This window comes from Anser cygnoides, unplaced genomic scaffold (assembly GCF_040182565.1).
Source record: "Anser cygnoides isolate HZ-2024a breed goose unplaced genomic scaffold, Taihu_goose_T2T_genome scaffold_43_1, whole genome shotgun sequence".
Lineage (NCBI taxonomy): Eukaryota > Metazoa > Chordata > Aves > Anseriformes > Anatidae > Anser > Anser cygnoides.
The window spans coordinates 594,051-612,135 of record NW_027103067.1 but is presented as its reverse complement, the minus strand read 5'-3'; the positions used below and the strand labels follow the sequence as shown (position 1 = coordinate 612,135).

At 65.3% G+C, this 18,085-nt stretch overlaps 2 protein-coding genes and 1 long non-coding RNA gene across 4 annotated transcripts; 1 reads left to right on the top strand and 2 right to left on the bottom strand.

Annotated features, from left to right (window-relative positions):
• Positions 1 to 1,811: 1,811 nt before the first annotated feature.
• Positions 1,812 to 5,776, bottom strand: LOC136789280 (large ribosomal subunit protein uL11m-like). Its single transcript, XM_066989317.1, is given in 7 exon segments — positions 1,812 to 1,950; positions 2,895 to 3,051; positions 3,681 to 3,765; positions 4,826 to 4,921; positions 5,610 to 5,654; positions 5,656 to 5,718; positions 5,720 to 5,776. Coding segments are annotated over 7 exon segments (612 nt in total). The 5' UTR covers positions 5,762 to 5,776; the 3' UTR covers positions 1,812 to 1,826.
• An 827-nt stretch (positions 5,777 to 6,603) lies between these two features.
• On the bottom strand, positions 6,604 to 12,493 carry LOC136789282 (uncharacterized). The gene is made up of 7 exons (XR_010828122.1): positions 12,395 to 12,493; positions 11,091 to 11,798; positions 10,894 to 10,986; positions 9,920 to 10,106; positions 9,072 to 9,194; positions 7,180 to 7,260; positions 6,604 to 6,694 (listed from the first exon to the last, which is right to left on the bottom strand). It is a non-coding gene; the product is annotated as an uncharacterized lncRNA (long non-coding RNA).
• LOC136789268 (peptidyl-prolyl cis-trans isomerase FKBP2-like) lies at positions 12,459 to 17,960 on the top strand. Of its 2 annotated transcripts, none has more exons than XM_066989303.1 (6): positions 12,459 to 12,585; positions 13,831 to 13,980; positions 14,870 to 14,982; positions 15,071 to 15,117; positions 16,258 to 16,293; positions 17,800 to 17,957. In XM_066989303.1, the coding sequence occupies exons 2-6, from the start codon at positions 13,831 to 13,833 to the stop codon at positions 17,859 to 17,861; spliced, it is 408 nt and encodes a 135-aa protein (XP_066845404.1). In that variant the 5' UTR covers positions 12,459 to 12,585; the 3' UTR covers positions 17,862 to 17,957. The 2 variants fall into 2 exon arrangements, with proteins under 2 accessions (XP_066845404.1, XP_066845405.1); XM_066989304.1 differs by having other exon boundaries at positions 12,553 to 12,577; positions 17,800 to 17,960.
• Positions 17,961 to 18,085: the final 125 nt, after the last annotated feature.

Sequence of the window (18,085 nt, the reverse complement as noted above, 5' to 3'; positions counted from 1 at the left end):
AAGGGGGAGGAAGATGAAGGGGGGAGGAAGAGGAGGGGGGATGGAAGGGGAGGAAGATGAAGGGGGGATGAAGATGAAGGGGGGAGGAAGAGGAGTGGGGAGGAAGATGAATGGGGGAGATGGGGGGCGGGGGGGATGAAGATGAGGGGGGAGGAAGAGGAGGGGGGATGAAGATGGGGTGAAGGGGGGAGGAAGAGGAGGGGGTGGGGGGATGAAGATGGGGTGGGGGGAAGGAGGAGGGGGAGGAAGAGGAGGGGGGAGGAAGAGGAGGGGGGCTGGGGGGGGATGAAGATGAAGGGGGAGGGAGAGGGAGGGGGAGGCAGATGGGGTGGGGGGCTTGGAGGGGCTGGGGGGTCTGCTGCACATGTACTGCGTGGTACTGGTTTGTACTGGTTTGTACTGGGAGGGGCTGGGGGGACTGGGGGGTCCACAGCATGTGCACCGTGTGGTACTGGTTTGTACTGGGGGAACTGGGAGGGGCTGGGGGGTCTGCTGCACATGTACTGCATCGTACTGGTTTGTACTGGGATGGGCTGCTGCACATGCACCTTGTGTACTGGTTTGTACTGGGGGGAACTGGGAGGGGCTGGGGGGACCTGGTGCACACGCACTGCATGGTACTGGTTTGTACTGGGGGGAACTGGGAGGGGCTGGAGGCCTGGGGGGACCTGCACTACACGGTACTGGTTTGTACTGGGGGCACTGGTTTTTACTGGGAGGGGGAACCTGCTGCACGTGCAGCGCAGTATGGGAACACTGGGCTGTACTGGTTTGTACTGGGAGGGGCCTGCAGAGCCCTGCCTTATACTGGTTTGTACTGGGAGGGGCTCTCAGAGCCCTGCCTTATACTGGTTTGTACTGGGAGGGGCTCTCAGAGCCCTGCCTTATACTGGTTTATACTGGGAGGGGCCTGCAGAGCCCTGCCTCATACTGGTTTGTACTGGGAGGGTTGGGGCAGCCCCCCCAGAGGAACCCAAAGCCCCCGAAAGGACCCAAACTGACCCCAAAAAAGGGACCTGGACCCCTCCGACCCCCCAAAGCCCCCAGACCCCCCCCAAAAAGGACCCAAAGCCCCCCAAAAGGGACCCAGCCCCCCAAAAGCCCCCCCGACCCCCAAAGCCCCCCCGAATGACCCTAAACCCCCAGCCCCCCCCCAAAAGGGACCCAGACCCCCCCAATACCCCCCAGCCCCCCCCCAAAATGACCCAGCCCCCCAAAGAACCCAACCCCCCCAAATGACCCTAAACCCCCCAGATCCCCCCAAAAAGGGACCCAAAGCCCCCAAAAGGGTCTCAGCCCCCCCAATACCCCCAACCCCCCAAAAGACCCCAAGACCCTCAAAGCCCCCCCGAAATGACCCTAAACCCCCAGCCCCCCCCCCAAAAAAAGGCACCCAAATCCCCCAGCCCCCCCAAAAGGACCCAGCCCCCCCAAAAAGCCCCCAACCCCCCAAAAAGGACCCAGCCCCCCCCCAAAGGACCCCAACACCCTCAAAGCCCCCCCAAAAAGGACCCCAAATCCCCCAGCCCCCCCCCCAAAGGGCCATGCCCCCCCCAAATGACCCAGCCCCCCCCAAAAGGACCCCAAAGCCCCCCCTAAATCCCCCAGACCCCCCAAAAAGGACCCAGACCCCCCCAAAAAAAACCCAAACCCCCAACCCCCCAAAAGCCCCCTAACCCCCCCAGAAGCCCCCCCCCCAAAAAAAGCCCCCCCAAAGCTCCCCCCCCCCCAAAAAAACAGACACGAGGCTGTGGGAGGACGTTTATTGGGGGGGGTTTCTCCCCGGGGGGGGTCACCCCGGGGGGGGTCACTCCGGTGGGGGGGGGTCACCCCCGTGTGGGGGGGTCACCCCGGGGGGGGGTCACTTCTTGCCCCCCCCTCCTCGGCGGCCGCCTCCTGCGCAGCCTCGCGGCGCCGCTGCTGGAACTCGGCGATGTCCTGGGGGTCAGCCTGGGGGGGGGCACCCCAAAATGGGGGGGGGGCGTTAAGGACCCCCCAAAAGGAGGACGCGGGGGGGGGCCAGGGAAGGACCCCCCCCCCCAAAAAGGACCCATGGGGGATGATGCGGTTGGGGACCCCCCCAAAAGGAATCAGGAAAGGGGGGGCACAATTGGGGACCCCCCCCCAAAAAAGACGCCCCCCCCCAAAAAAAGGGACCCTGGAATGGGGGGCACAATCAGGGACCTCCCCCCCCCCCAAAAAAGGAATTTTGGGGGACATCTTTGGCCCCCCCCCCCCAAAAAAAAAAAAGAATGGGGGGGCACAATTGGGGGACCCCCCCCAAAAAAAGGGCCCAAAGCCCCCAGGGACCCCCCCCCCCAAAGGACCTAGGAATGAGGGGGGGGCACAACCGGGACCCCCCCCCAAATAAAAGGGACCCAGGGACCCCCCCCAAAGGAAATATTTGGGGGGGGGCACAGTGCGGGGACCCCCCTCCCAAAAAGGACCTGGGGGGGGTTTAAAGGGATGTGCCCCCCCCCAAAAAATGGGGTTTGCCATCACAAGACCCCCCCCTAAAAGAGCCCTTGGGGGGGGGGCACAGTGACCCCCCCCCCAAAAAAAATTGGAGCCCCCACCCCAAAATGGGGGGGGACCCCAAAACCTTGGGGGGGGGGGCACGAAAAGGAGCAAATATTGGGGGGGGGGGAGTGGGATATTTTTGGGGTGGGGGGAGGTTTTTTTGGGGGGGGATTTTTTGGGACCCCCCCACCCCAAAAACGGGGGGACCCCAAAACCCTGGGGGGGGGGCACAAAAAGGAGCAAGTATTGGGGGGGAGTGGGAGAAGAGTGGGATTTTTTTGGGGTGGGGGGGATTTTTGGGGTGGGGGTGGGGTTTTTTGGGGGGGGGGGGATTTTGGGGGGGGGGGGATTTTTCGGGGGGGGGGGGCACCCACCGTGGCACCACGCGGAGGCCGAGGCTGCGGGCGCTGCCCACCAGGGCCCCCACCAGGGCCCGCAGGGCCCCCCCCGGGCCGCCAGCGCCGGGTCCCCCCTTGACCAGCGCCACCTCGTAGAGGTGCTTCAGGGACACCACCCCCACCTCCTCGTGCCCTGCGGGGGGGGGGCACCCATGGGTGGGGGGTGGGGGGCACCCGTGGGGTACCCCCCCCAGCAGAAACTCCGGGAAGCCCCCCCCCCAAAAACCCTCCCCATTGCACCCCCCCCCAAACCTCCCCTCCCAACCTTGGGACCCCCCAAGCACCCATGGGCGCCCCCCCCCCCATGGGCTCTGCCCCCCCCCAGCCTCCAGGCCTTGAGAACCCCCCAACCCTCCCCCCAGCACCCATGGGTGCCCCCCAAGACCCTTCACCCCCCATCACACCCAGCCCCCCCAGCACCCATGGGTGCCACCCAGCCCCCTCTGCCCCCTTAGCCCCCCCAGCCCCCATGGGTGCCCCCCATCACCCATGGGTGCCCCCCATCACCCCCAGCCTCTCCCAGCCCCCATGGGTGCCCCCCCAGCCCCCTCTGCAACCCCCCAGCACCCATGGGTGCCCCCCAGCCCCCCTCCAGCACCCATGGGTGCACCCCAGGCCCTTCACCCCCCCAGCCCCCCCAGGTGCCCCCCAGCCCCTCCTCCAGCCCCCCAGCCCCCATGGGTGCCCCCCCAGCACCCATGGGGAACCCCCAGACTCTTCACCCCCCCCCAGCACCCATGGGTGCCCCCCCCCTTACCAGGCCGCGTCGCCCCTTCTCGATGCCGGCCACGGCCTTGAGGAAGTACGAGGTGGGGGGGCCCAGCTCCAGCTCGTAGCTGCGGTCGGGCTGGGGGCGGTAATTGGGGGGGGTCATTAATGGGGGGGGTTAATTGGGGGGGGGGGTAATTAATGGGGAGAGCATTAATTGAGGGAGGGCATTAATGGGGGGGTTAAAGGAATGGGGACGCGATGAGGGGGCATTAAGGGGGGGCATTAATGGGGGGGTCATTAATGGGGACACAATTGGGGGTCATTAACGGGGGGCATTAATGGGGGGCATTAATTGGGGGCGTTAATTGGGGGGGTTAGAGGAATGGGAAGGCCTTGACTGGGGGGGTCGTTAATGGGGGGTTATTAATTGTGGGGGTAGAGAAATGGGGATAGGATGGGGGGCCTTGATTGGGGGCATTAATGGGCATTAATTGGGGGGAGTCATTAATGGGGGTCATTAATTAGGGAGCGTTAATTAGGGGGGATAAAGGAATGGGGAGACAATAGGGGGCAGTAATTGGGGGGTTATTAATTGGGGGGGTTAAAGGAATGGGGACACAAAGGGGGGCCATTAGTTGTGGAAAATCATTAATTGGGGTCATTAATTAGAGTCATTAATGATTATTAATTGGCGGTGCCAATTGGGGTTATTAATGGGGTTATTAATGGTGGCTGTTAATGGGCGGCCATTAATGGGGGGGTCATTAATTGGGGGCGTTAATTGGGGGGGTAAAGGAATGGGGACACAATGAGGGGCAGTAATTGGGGGGGGTCATTAATGGGGGGGCGTTAATTAGGGGAATAAAGCAATGGGGGCACAATGGGGGGGCATTAATGGGGGGGCCTGGCGGGGGACACATTAATGAGGAGGTTGTTAACGGGGGGTCATTAATGGAGGGAGAGAAACCGTTAATGGGAGGGGCACATTAATTAGGGGGCACATTAATTGGGGGGTTAATTGGGGGGGCTCATTAACGGGGGGTGTTAACGGGGGGGGCAGGGGGATCATTAACCACAGGGCTCGGTAACGGACACGGGGGAGCTTTAACGGGGATGGGGTCCCGTTAACGGGGGGGGGGAGGGCTCATTAAGGGGAGGGGTAATTAACGGGGGGTTAATTAGCGCCCCCCACTCACGCGGACCAGCAGGCGGACGCGCAGCGGGACCCCCGGGCGCACCCCCCGGGAGCGGTGGTTGAAGTCCTGGCAGAAGGCGGAGATCGGGACCCCGCGCTGGGGGGGGGCAGCGGGGGGGGGGGGGGCGGTCAGCGGCTCCGGTAACCGGACAGCCCCCCCTCCCCCCCGGTAACCGGAGAGACCCCCCGGTAATAGAGAACCCCCCGGTTACCGGGACCCCCCCTCCGGTTACCAGAACCCCCCCCCCCCCCGGCCCCCTCGATTACCGGAGACCCCCCCCCCCCGGTTACTAGAACCCCCCCCCCCCGGTTCTCCGAATCCCCCCCCACCAGTCCCCCGGTTACCGGGACCCCACCCCCGTTACTAGAGCTGCCCCCCTCGGGGTTTCCAGGACCCCCCCCCCAGTAACGGAGAGACCCCCCCCAAGTTACCGGAGCCCTCCCGGGGGCCACGGGCCCCCCCGGTCACCGGGAGCCCCCCGGGGTTACCGGGACCCTCCCCCAGATACCGGAGCGCCCCCCCATGGTCACCGGGAGCCCTCCCCAGGTTACCGGGACCCCCCCGGTTACCGGAGCCCCCCTAGATATCCTCCCGGTCACCGGGAGCCCCCCCATGGTCACCGGAGCACCCCCCCGGTCACCGGGACCCCCCAGGTTACCGGGAATCCCCACCCGGTTACCGGGACCCTCCCCAGTTACCGGAGCCCCCCCCCAGGGTTACCAGGGGAGCCCCCCCCCCCAGGGGTTACCAGGGGGAGCCCCCCCCCCCGGTTTATTCCCCGCACCTGGCCCAGAACCGGCCCCAGCGGCGGCCCCGGCGCCGCCCCCCCCCGCCGGGATCTGGAACCGGAGCGGCCTCGCTTCAGGCCCGGGCCCCTCCCCGCGGCCCCCCCCGCGCCGCCCGCACCGACCGGGCCGCGCGGGCCGCCCGCGACATGGCGGCTTCGCCACGTGACTCCGGCCGCCGTCACGTGGTGCCACCTCCCCGCCCCCGTCACGTGGTGCCTTCCCCCCGCCCCCGTCACGTGGTGCCGTTCCCCCGCCCCCGTCACGTGGTGCCGCCTCCCCGCCCCCCGTCACGTGGTGCCGCCCCCTCCCGCCGCCGTCACGTGGGGCCGGAGAGGTTCCCCCGCTCCTTATAAGGAAGCCGGGGGCGGGGAGAGCCCGGCCGTGATGCAATTGCCCATATATGGGCATGCGGCGCTGCCGCAGCGCCGGGGATGCCCCGCGGCCGCCCCCGGAGGGGGGGGGGGGAGGGGGGGGGGGGGGGCTCCGCTTTCGGGGTCCCACGGGCCCCGTGCCCCCCCCCGTGCCCCCCCCGTGGCCATGTCCCCAACGTCCCCAGTGCCCCCCCCCCCAAGAGCCCCCCGTGTCCCCTGTGCCCCCCGAGCCCCCCCATGTCCCCAAAGCCCCCCCGTGCCCCCCCCGTGTCCCCAGTGCCCCCGGGCCCCCCCCATGCCCCCAAAGCCCCCCAGCCCCCCCGTTGCCCCCATCCCCAATTCCCCCCCCCCCGTGTCCCCAAAGCCCCCCCATGCCCCTCAAACACCCCCCGTGCCCCCCCCCCGTGGCCCCCCGGTCCTAAAAGCCCCCCCGGCCACAACCCCCCCCGTGTCCCCAAAGCCCCCCCAAGCCCTCCCATGTCCCCCCCCGTCCCCAAAGCCCCCCACCCCCAATGTCCCCCCGTACCCCCCCCGTCCCCAATTCCCCCCGTCCCCCCCCGTCCCCAAAGCCCCCCCAAATCCCCCCCCCCCAAGCAGAGGCCACACGCGGGGCTGTTTGGGGGGGGGCTCAGGATTTATTCCCCCCGCGCCCCCCCCGGCCCCGCCGCGCCTCCCGCAGCCGCTGCAGCACCTCCTGCCGGGAGCCGGCCCTGGGGGGGGGGGCGGGGGGGGCGAGGGGAGGGGTTGGCACCCCCCCAACACCCATAGGACCCCCCTTAGCACCCATTGAACCCTTTCCAGCACCCATGGGACCCCCCCCAGCACCCATAGGACCCCCATCACCCATGGGACCCCCCAGCACCCATTAACCCCTCCCCAGCACCCCTAGGACCCCCCCCAGCACCCATGGGACCCCCGTGCCCATAGGACCCCCCCGAGCACCCATGCCCCCCCCGCACCCACGGGACCCCCCGGCACCCCTGGGACCCAGGGACCTCCCCCCAAAACCCCTGTGCCCCCCCCCGAATCCATTTCCCTCCCAGTTCTCCACACCCCCCAGCACCCCTGGGACCCCCCAAGCACCCATGGGCTCCCCAGCACCCCTGGGACCCCCCAAGCACCTATGGACCCCCCAGCACCCATGGGACCCCCCCGCACCCATGGGACCCCCCAGCACCCATGGGCCCCCCCGCACCGCGCCCGGCTCCTCTCGTAGGCGGCCGTCAGCGCCCGGTCCCGCTCGTCCATGAAGGCGCTGTGGGCACCCGCCACGTACCTGGGGGGCACTGGGTTGGACTGGGAGCACTGGGAGGGACTGGGGGGGCTGGGGGGGCGGGGGCTGTGTAACCTGTGATACTGGTTTGTACTGGGTTGGACTGGGAACACTGGGAGGGACTGGGGGGCCGGGGGGCTGCTGGGGGAGCACCCAGTGATACTGGTGTGTTCTGGGTTGGACTGGGAGCACTGGGAGGGGTTGGGGGGGCTGGGGGGGCTGCTGGGGGGGCACCCAGTGGTACTGGGTTGGACTGGGTTGGACTGGGAGCACTGGGAGGGCCTGAGGGGGCTGCTGGGTGGGCACCCAGTAATACTGGGTTGGACTGGGAGCACTGGGAGGGACTGGGGGGGCCGGGGGGGCTGCTGGGGGGCTCCCAGTGGTACTGGGTTGGACTGGGAGCACTGGGAGGGGCTGGGGGGGGCCGGGGGTGTGCAACCAGTGATAATGGTGTATACTGGGTTGGACTGGGGAGCACTGGGAGGGGTTGGGGGGGCTGGGGGCTGCTGGGGGGCACCCAGTGATACTGGTTTGTACTGGGTTGGACTGGGAGCACTGGGAGGGACTGGGGGGGCCGGGGGGCTGCTGGGGGGGCACCCAGTGATACTGGGTTGGACTGGGAGCACTGGGAGGGACTGGGGGGGCCGGGGGGGCTGCTGGGGGGCTCCCAGTGGTACTGGGTTGGACTGGGAGCACTGGGAGGGGCTGGGGGGCCGGGGGGTGTGCAACCAGTGATACTGGTTTATACTGGGTTGGACTGGGAGCACTGGGAGGGGCTGGGGGGGCCGGGGGGGCTGCTGGGGGGGCACCCAGTGGTACTGGGTTGGACTGGGTTGGACTGGGAGCACTGGGAGGGGCTGGGGGGCTGCTGGGTGGGCACCCAGTAATACTGGGTTGGACTGGGAGCACTGGGAGGGGCTGGGGGCTGTGCAACCCATTATACTGGTTTATACTGGGCTGGACTGGGAGCACTGGGAGGGGCCGGGGGGCTGCTGGGTGGGCACCCAGTGGTACTGGGTTGGACTGGGTTGGACCGGGAGCACTGGGAGGGACTGGGGGGGCCAGGGGTGTGCCCCCCCCATAGGTCCCCCCCAATGGGCTCCCCCCCAGTGGGTGCCCCCCTGCCCCTCCCCCACCCATGGGTGCCCACCCCCCCACCCATAGGCCCCCCCACCCCTGGGTGCCCCCCGCCCCCACCCATGAGTGCCCCCCCCCCACCCCATGGGCTCCCTCCCCCTGCACCCCCCCACCCCCATGTGTGCCCCCCCCCGGTTCCCCCCTCACCCCTGGGTGCCCACCCCGCCCCCAATGGGTGCCCCCCCCGGCTGCCCCCCCATAGGTGCTCCCCCACTCATAGGTGCCCCCCCACCCATGGGTGCCCCATCCCTTTCTCCCCCATATGTCCCCCCCATGGGTTTCCCCCCCATATGCCCCCCCCCCATGGGTGCCCCCCCGGGTGCCCCCCCACCCATGGGTGCCCCCCCACCCATGGGTGCCCCCCCCCCATAGGTGTCCCCCCCATGGGTGCCCCCCATTCCTCTCCCCCCCATTCCTCCCCCCCCACGGGCTCCCCCCAGTGGGTGCCCCCCCCACCCCCGGGTGCCCCCCCCCCCCCACCCCGGGTGCCCCCCCCCCACCCATGGGTGCCCCCCCATAGGTGCCCCATCAGTTTCTCCCCCATAGGTCCCCCCCACGGGCTCCCCCACCCATAGGCTCCCCCCTTCTGCCCCCCCGCCCCTGGGTGCCCCCCCCGGTGCCCCCCCCCCCCGGGTGCCCCCCCCCCCGGGTTCCCCCCACCCATGGGTGCCCCCCACCTGTAGGCCAGGCCGTGCGCGGCCGCCCCCAGGGCCGCCAGCAGCAGGCAGAGCCCCAGCACCCGGCGCCGCTGGGGGGGGGCGGGGGGGCCCGGGGGCGGGAACTGGGACCAGTACCGGGAGCTGGGGGGGGGGGAGTGAGTGACCCCCCCCCGAGAGAGCAGCACCCGTGGGACCCCCAGGACCCCCCCCCAGCCCCAATCCCCCCGCCCCGACCCCCCAAGACCCCCCCCGGACCCCCACCCATTGAACCCCCCCAAGACCCCTGGGGCCCCCCAGAGACCTCCCAAGACCCCCCAGCCCCCCCAGCCCCCATCCGCCCCCCAGGACCCCCAGGACCCCCCGGAACCCCCCAGAGCCCCAAGACCCCCCAGGACCCCCCAGACCCCCTGGACCCCCCAGCCCCCATCCGCCCCCCCAGGACCCCCCAGCCCCCATAGGACCCCCCAGGACCCCCCAGCCCCCCCCCCCCAGCCCCCCCAGGACCCCCCAGCCCCCATAGGACCCCCCCCAGGACCCCCCCAGCCCCCCCAGGACCCCCCCCCCCCCAACCCCCCCAGACCCATTGAACCCCCCCAAGACCCCCCCCAGGACCCCCCCCCCCCGGCCCCTCCAGACCCCCACCGCCCCCCCAGCCCCCGTAGGACCCCCCAGGCCCCCCCCCCAACCACCCCGGCCCCATTGAACCCCCCAAGACCCCCCCCAAGACCCCCCCAGCCCCCCTCGGCCCCCCCAGGACCCCCCCCCCTCCTCTCCCCAAGACCCCCCGAGGACCCCCCCCAGCCCCCCCAGCCCCCCCGGCCCCCCAGGCTCCCCCCGCCCCCCCCCCCCCCCCCCCCCCCAATTACCGTGGCGGGGGGGCAGCGCCGGTGGTCCTGGTGCGGGGGGGGCCCCGGGGCGGGGGGGGGTCTCCCCGGGGGTCTCCCCGGCGGGGGGGGGCCGGGGGGGGCGGCGGCGCAGGGCCCCGTAGGCCTCGGCCAGGCGCTGGAAGCGGCCGTGGCGGGAGGGGTCGGCGGGGTCCCCGTCGGGGTGCACCTGGGGGGGACCCCAAAATGGGGGGGGGACCCCAAATTAAGGGGGGGACCCCAAATTAAGGGGGGGGTCCCGAAATCGGGGGGGCAAAGGGAGGGGTCCCCAATGCCCTCCCAGTACCCCCCAGACCCCTCCCAGTGCCCCCAATCCCCCCAGTAACCCCCAGTCCTCTCCCAGTGCACCCCCAATGCCCCCAATCCCCTCCCAGTGCTCCCAGTACCCCCCAGACCACCAGTGCCCCCCCAGTTCCCTCCCAGTACCCCCCTATCCCCTCCCAGTCCCTCCCAGTTCCCCCCAGCACTCTCCCAGTCCCCCCAGTCCCCTCCCAGTCCCTCCCAGTGCACCCCCAATGCCCCCTAGTCCCTCCAAGTCCTGTCCCAGTCCCTCCCAGTGCACCCCCAATGCCCCCCCAGTCCCTCCCAGTGCACCCCTAATCCCCTCCCCAGTCCCTCCCAGTTCCCCCCTAGCCCCCCCCCCCCACTTCCCTGCAGTCCCCTCCCAGTACTTCCAGTGCCTCCCAGTGCCTCCCAATGCCCCCCGACCCCTCCCAGTGCTCCCAGTCCCTCCCAGTGCCCCCCAATCCCCTCCCAGTACCCCCCAGACCTCCCCCAGTCCCTCCCAGTGCCCGCCAATCCCCTCCCAGTACCCCCCAATCCCCTCCCAGTCCCTCCCAGTGCACCCCCAGCACTCTCCCAATCCCCCCCCAGTCCCCTCCCCAGTGCCTCCCAATCCCTCCCAGTGCCCCTCCAATGCCCCCCCAGACCCCCCCAGTCCCTCCCAGTGCCCCCACCTCCTTGCAGCGCTGCAGGAAGGCCGCCCGGATCTGCTCGGGGGAGGCTCCGGGCGGAACCCCCAGCACCTGGTATGGGTCCGGGGGGGCGCCCTGCGGGGGGCACCGGCCCGTCACGTGACAGGGGTGCGCCTGGGTCACGTGACGGGGGAGTGGGGGTCACGAGACGGGGGCGGGGTCACGTGACGGGGGCTCACCTCGTGCAGAGCCAGCGGCGGGGCAGCATGGCGACGTCCTTGGGCGTCAGCGCTGCATGGGGGGCTTAATTAGGGTTAATTGGGGCTAATTAGGGATCAAGCACAGCTAACTGGGGGTTAATTAGCGTTGCTTGGTATTAATTTAGGATTAATTGCTGTAAATTGGGAATTAATTGGTATTATTTGGTGTTAACTGGTGTTAATTAGTATTTATCAGTAATCAATTACTTTTACTGAGGGTTCATTAATGTTGATTAGGAGTTAGTTTGTGTTAATTAGGCGGTAAATAGTGTTAATTAGGGGTTAGTCATTGTTAGTTAGGGATTAATTTGTGTTAATGAGCAGTTAATTAGTGTTTATTAGGATGTTAATTGGTTAATTGCTGTTATTTGGGGAAGTTAATCGCTTAATCAGGGTTAATTAGTATTAATTGGAGGAGTCAGTTGGTATTAATTAAGTTTTTACTATTGTTAGGGTCTAATTAGTATTACTTAGTATTGGTCAAGGTTTTATTGGGGCCAGTTAAGGCTTAGTTAGGGTTAGATCGTGGCTAGTTACTTCATTTAAGGTTTAATCAGGATTAATTGAGACTTAATTGGGGTTAACTGAGGCTTACTTAGGCTTAGTTAAGGCTTCATTAATGCGTAATTAACGCTTAATTAGCACCCAGCTGATGGTTTCCTTGCATGAGCCCAGCAGGAGCGGAACCTGTAACGGAAAGAAAAAACAATTAATGCTAATTAACACCAATTAACGCCAAATAACATTAATTCATTACTAATTACCCTTAATTACAAACTTAGCGCTAATTGCTCTGGGCACTAATTACACCCTTACTGACTCCCGCGGTGACCCCCGGGTAATTAAGGCGGGGCCGGAAGCTCATTAATATGTTAATTAGGGGCCCCTTGGTGGCTGCTGGGGGAGGAGGGTGGCCCAGGCCCCGCCCACTACCACCAGGCCCCGCCCCCGCCATCAGGCCCCGCCCACTGCAGCTAAGCCCCGCCCATCGTCCACAGGCCACGCCCATGCCCCACCCACTAAGTCCTAGGCCCCGCCCCCGGCTCTCCTGGCCCCGCCCACAGCTCCGTAGGCCACGCCCCCATCCCGGTCCCGCCTAAACCGTAACCCCGCCCACCCAGTTCCTGGCCCCGCCCCCGCGCAGGCCCCGCCCCCCACAGGCCCCGCCCCTTCTCCAACCCCCCGGCCCCGCCCCGCACCGCCTGACCCCCGCTGAGTGGTCTTATGCTAATGACATGCTAATGAGCCCCGCGGGCGGGGGGGGGGGGCTCCGTTGCCGTTACCATGGGAACGCCGCCCCGGGCCCTGCCGCCCGCCCGCCGCCACCTTCCGCTTCCGTGTCCGGGAACCACATCCGTTCACGTGCCCGCCTCATTTCCGACCACGCCCCCTCCCCTTCGGTCCCCTGATTGGCGGTGCCGGTCACGTGGGCCAGCGCCGGTCACGTGGCGCCGAGCGGGGGAGCGGTGCGGAGGTGGGGGGGCCGGAGGGAAACAAGGGGGGGGCGGGGGGGGTTCCGGGGGGGGGAGGGGATTTGGGGGGGGGTCTGGGGGGGGGGTGGCAGGGGAATTGGGGGGTCCGGGGGCCCGGGGGGGGAGGGAATTGGGGGGGCCTGGGGGGCTTCGGGGGGGGTCTCAGCCCCGGGGGGGCGGTTTTGGGGGGCTTCGCGGGGGGAGGGGGGGCCTTTTTCCTGGGGGGGGGGCGGCCATATTGGGGGGGTCCATTTTGGGGGTCTTTATTGGAGGGGGGGGCTCAGGTTATGGGGGGGGGGCAGAAATATGGGGGTCCTCAGCCTATGGGGGGGCATTTTGGGGGTCCCTATCTCTGGGGGGGGGGGCCCACTTTATGGGGGGGTCCCGGCTGTATGGGGGCCCCATTTTGGGGGTCCCCCTCGTTATGGGGGGCCCCACTCTTTGGGGGGGTCTCACCCATGTTGGGGGGCTCCCGGCTGGGGGGGTCTTTGCCCCCACGGGGGGGGCCCTCAACTTTCGGGGGGCTCCATTTTGGGGGGTCCCTCCCCCCTTTATGGCCCCGTGCGCCCCTGGGGTGCTGACCCCCTTTTGGGGTGCCCCCCCGGTGACCCCATTGTTTTTGGGGTGACCCCTGTGACCCCCATTTTTGGGGCGCCCCTGTGACCCCCCTTTTGGGGTGCCCCCTGTAACCCTTCCTTTTTGGGGCACCCCCTGTGGCCCCCCCTTTTGGGGTGCCCCCGGTGACCCCATTGTTTTTGGGGTGACCCCGGTGACCCCCTTTTGGGGTGCCCCCCACGACCACCCGTTTTGGGGTGCCCCCATGACCCCCCTTTTGGGGTGACCCCTGGTGACCCCCTTTTTGGGGTGCCCCACGACCACCCCTTTTTGGGGTGCCCCCGTGACCCACCCTTTTTGGGGTGACCCCATTGCTTTAGGGATGCCCCCACTGACCCCATTCTTTTTGGGGTACCCCCTGTGACCCCCCTTTTTTGGGTGCCCCCCTGGCTTTGGGGTGCCCCCCGATGACCCCCCTTTTTGGGGTGACCCCATTGTTTTTGGGGTGCTCCCGGTGACCCCCCTGTTTTTGGGATGCCCCCAGCGACCCCATTTTTTTGGGGTGCCCCCTGATTACCCCCCTTTTTTGGGGTGCCCCCTGTGACCCCCCTTTTTGGGGTGACCCCCGCCTGGTTTTGGGGTGCCCCCCGGTGACCCCATTGTTTTTGGGGTGCCCCCCCGTTGCCCCCCAGATGTGGCGCTGGGCCCTGGCGCTGGCGCTGGCGCTGGCGGCGGAGCCGGGCCCCGAGGCGCGGCGCCGGGTGCAGATCGGGGTGCGGCGGCGCCCGGAGGGCTGCGGGGTGCGCTCCCGGCGCGGGGACCTGCTGCACATGCACTACACGGTACTGGGCCATACTGGTTTGTACTGGTTTGTACTGGTTTGTACTGGGAGGGGCGGGGGGACCCGTTATATGTGTATTGTATGGGATTGGGAGGGACTGGGGGGCCGGGGGGGACTGGGAGGGACTGGGAGGGGTGTGGGGACCTGTTATACATGTACTGTATGGGACTGGGAGGGACTGGTTTATACTGGGAGGGACTGGGAGGGGTGGGGGGACCCGTTATGTGTGTACTGTATGGGATTGGGAGAGAATGGGAGGAGCTGGGAGGAGTGGGGGACCTGTTATGTGTGTACTGGTCCGTACGGGTCTGTAGTGGTTCGTGCTGGTTCTTACTGATCCGTACTGGTTTGTACTGGTCCAAACTGGTTTGTACTGGTTTCAGGACTGCAATTTTTCCTGGGGTCAACACTTTGTACTGGTTTGTAGGGCGGTTCTGTCACTGTTCATGGGTTTGTAGGGGCTCGTACCGGCTGGTGATGGCCCATATGGGTCTATACTGGTTCGTACTGGTCTGTACTGGTTTGTACTGGTTCATACTGGTTTCTGCTGCTTTCAGAACTGCAATTTATCCTGGGAGCAGCACCTTACGGGGGGGGGGGGGGTTGTCGCTGTTTATGGGTTTGTAGGGGCTTGTACAGGCTGGGGATGACCTGTACTTGTTCTTACTGGTTTGTACTGGTTCTTACTGGTCTGTACTGGCTTCTACTGGTCCATACTGGTTTCTACTGCTTTCAGAACTGCAATTTATTCTGGGAGCAGCACCTTACGAGGGGGTTTTGTCGCTGTTTAGGGGTTTGCAGGGGCTCGTACCGGCTGGTGATGGCCCATATGGGTCTATACTGGTCCGTACTGGTCCTTACTGGTCCTTACTGGTCCGTACTGGTGGCAGGGCCGCCTGGAGGACGGCTCCCAGTTCGACAGCAGCCTGAGCCGGGGGCAGCCGTTCGTCTTCTCGCTGGGCACCGGGCAGGTCATCAAGGGCTGGGACCAGGGGCTGCTGGGGTAGGGCCGGGCCTGGGGGGGGCCTGGGGGGGGGGGCAAAGTTGGGGACCCCCCCCCAAAAAACCTGCCCCCCTTCTCCCCCCCCCAGGATGTGCGAAGGGGAGAAGAGGAAGCTGGTCATCCCCCCGGAGCTGGGTGAGGGGGGGGCAAAATAAAATGGGGGGGGCAAAATAAAATGGGGGGGTCTGAGATGGGGGCAGAAATAAAATGGGGGGGGGCAGAAATAAAATGGGGGGGTCTGAAATGGGGGGGCAGAAATAAAATGGGGGGGCAGAAATAAAATGGGGGGTCTGAGATGGGAAAGGGGGAGCCTGGGGTGAGGGGGGCAAAAATTGGGGGGGGTCTGAGATGGGGGCAGAAATAAAATGGGGGGGGTCTGAAATGGGGGGCAGAAATAAAATGGGGGGGCAGAAATAAAATGGGGGGGTCTGAAATGGGGGGCAGAAATAAAATGGGGGGGCAGAAATAAAATGGGGGGGTCTGAGATGGGAAAGGGGGAGCAGGGGGGGGCAAAATAAAATGGGGGGGGGGGTCTGAGATGGGGGAAAGGGGGGAAAGGGGGGGGGGGAACCCTGAAATGGGGGAACCCTGAAATGGGGGGGCAAAAATGGGGGGGATGCTGGCATGGGGGGGGGCAAAAATTAAAGGGGGGTCTGAAATGGGGGGCAAAAATGGGGGGAGTGTGGGGGGGACCCTGGGATGGGGGGGACAAAAAATTAAATGGGGAATAAAACTGGGGGGGGGGGGGGGGTCTGAATTGGGGGGGGGGAAGGGGGGAACCCTGAAATGGGGGGGGGTCAAAATAAAATTGGGGGGGGGATCTGAAATGGGGGGGGACCCTGAAATGGGGGGCACCCTGAAATGGGGGGGCAAAAATAACATGGGGGGGGGTCTGAAATGGGGGGGCAAAAATGGGGGGGGGGGACCCTGAAGCAGGGGGGGCTCCTGAAATGGGGGGGGGGGCTCCAAAAAGGGGGGGGGAGGGCAAAAACGGGGGGGCCCTGAGATGGGGGGGGTCTCCTAAAAGGGTGGGGGGCACCCTGGAATGGTGGGGGGGGGCAATTGGGGGTCCCCAAAAATAGGGGGGGTCCCCAAATTGGGGGTGCTCTTAAAATGGGGGGGGGGAATGGTGGAACCCAAAAAATGGGGGGGGGGGCAAAATGGGGGGACCCCGATTAGGGAGGTGAAATTTGGGGTGAAAACCTAAAATTTGAGGGTTTGGGGTGGGGACCCCAATACTGCCCCCCCCCCGACACTGCCCCCCCCCCCCCCCAGGTTACGGTGACCGCGGGGCCCCCCCAAAAATCCCAGGTGAGTCCCAGTCTCCTGGGGGTGGGTTTTGGGGTGAAAAAGGGGAATTTGGGGCTGGGGGAGGGGGTTGGGGGGAAAAAAAAGGGGGATTTGGGCGGTTTGGGGGATTAAAGGGGGGTTTGGGGGGGTAGGGTGAAAAGGGGGTTGGGGGGTCCTGGGGGCTTTTTTTTTGGGGTAAAAAGCGGAGATTTGGGGTTCTGGAGGGGGTTGGGGTGAAAAGAGGAGGATTTGGGGGTTTAGGGGTGGATTTTAGGGTGAAAACAAGAGGATTTGGGGGTTCAGGGGTGGATTTTAGGGGTTAGGGTTTGGTTTTGGGGTGAAAAGAGGAGAATCTGGGGGTTTACGATTGGATTTTGGGGTGAAAACTGGAGGATTTGGGATTTAGGGTGGATTTTAGGATGAAGAGGATTTGGGGGTTCAGGGGTGGATTTTAGGGTGAAAACAAGAGGATTTGGGGGTTCAGGGGTGGATTTTAGGGGTTAGGGTTTGGTTTTGGGGTGAAAAGAGGAGAATTGGGGGGTTTACAATTGGATTTTGGGGTGAAAACTGGAGGATTTGGGGGTTTAGGGGTGGATTTTAGGGTGAAAGGAAAAGGATTTGGGGGTTTAGGGGTGGATTTTAGGGTTTGGTTTTGGGGTGAAAAGAGAATTGGGGGGCTTACGATTGGATTTTGGGGTGAAAACTGGAGGATCTGGGGTTTAGGGTTGGATTTTGGGGGTGAAAAGGAGAATTTGGGGAGTTTGGGGTTGGATTTTGGGCTGAAAAAGGGGTTTGGGGGGTTCAGAGGTAGATTTTGGGGTGAAAAGATCAGGATTTGGGGGTTTAGGGTGAGATTTTGGGGTAAAAAGAGAAGGATTTGGGGGTTCAGGGTTGGGTTTTGGGGTGAAAAGAGGAGGGTCTGGGGGTTCAGGGTTGGATTTTGGGGTGAAAGGAGGATTTGGGGGTAAAAAGCAGGATTTGGGATTTAGGGCTGGATTTTGGGATGAAGAGTGGGGATTAGGGATTTCAGGGGTGGATTTGGGGGTGAAAAAGGGATTTGGGGAGTTCAGGGGTGGATTTTGGGGTTAAAAAATGAGGGTCTGGGGGTTTAGGGTTGGATTTTGGGGTAAAAAGGGGGATTTGAGATTTAGGGCTGGATTTGGGGGTGGAGAATGGGATTTAAGGCTGGGTTTTAGGTTGAAAAGAGGATTTGGCATTCAGGGCTGGATTTTTGGGGTGAAAAGAGCGGGATTTGGGGATTCACAGCTGGATTTTGGGGGAGAAAATGGGAATTTGGGGATTAGGGCTGGGTTTGGGGATGAAAAGGGGGATTTGGGGGGTTCAGGGCTGGATTTTTTAGGTGAACGGGGGGGGTTGGGGAGTTCGGGGGTGATTTTTGGGGTGAAAAGGGGGATTTGGAGAGCTCAGAGTTAGATTTTTGGGGTGAAAAATGGGGATTTAGGTGTTTGCGGGGTGGATTTTGGGGTGAAAAGAGGCTAATTTGGGATCCCGACGCCCTTTCCGCAGGGGGGGCCGTGCTCATCTTCGAGGTGGAGCTGCTGAAGATCGAGCGGCGCCCGGAGCTATAGGGGGGGGCCCCCAAAAGTGGGGGTCCCCCCCTAAAGAAGGCAGGGGGGGTCCCCAAGTCATGGGGTCCCCCCCTTAAAGCTGGGGTGTCAAATTTGGGGGGGGGGGGCTGGGGGGGGGATTTGGGGCAATAAACGGGCGAATTGGAACCTGTTGTGATTGTTATTTTTTTTGGGGGGGGGGGGGGGGCATGGGGGTCCCCATGGATTTGGGGGTCCCCAGGGAT

Excerpts from the sequence above, each read along its gene's own strand:
- LOC136789268 (XM_066989304.1), top strand. The coding sequence starts at position 13,831 with ATGTGGCGCTGGGCCCTGGCGCTGGCGCTGGCGCTGGCGGCGGAGCCG. Across the intron at positions 14,983-15,070 it reads TGGGACCAGGGGCTGCTGGG|GATGTGCGAAGGGGAGAAGA; the intron begins GTAGGGCCGGGC and ends TCCCCCCCCCAG. Across the intron at positions 16,294-17,799 it reads GGCCCCCCCAAAAATCCCAG|GGGGGGCCGTGCTCATCTTC; the intron begins GTGAGTCCCAGT and ends CCCTTTCCGCAG.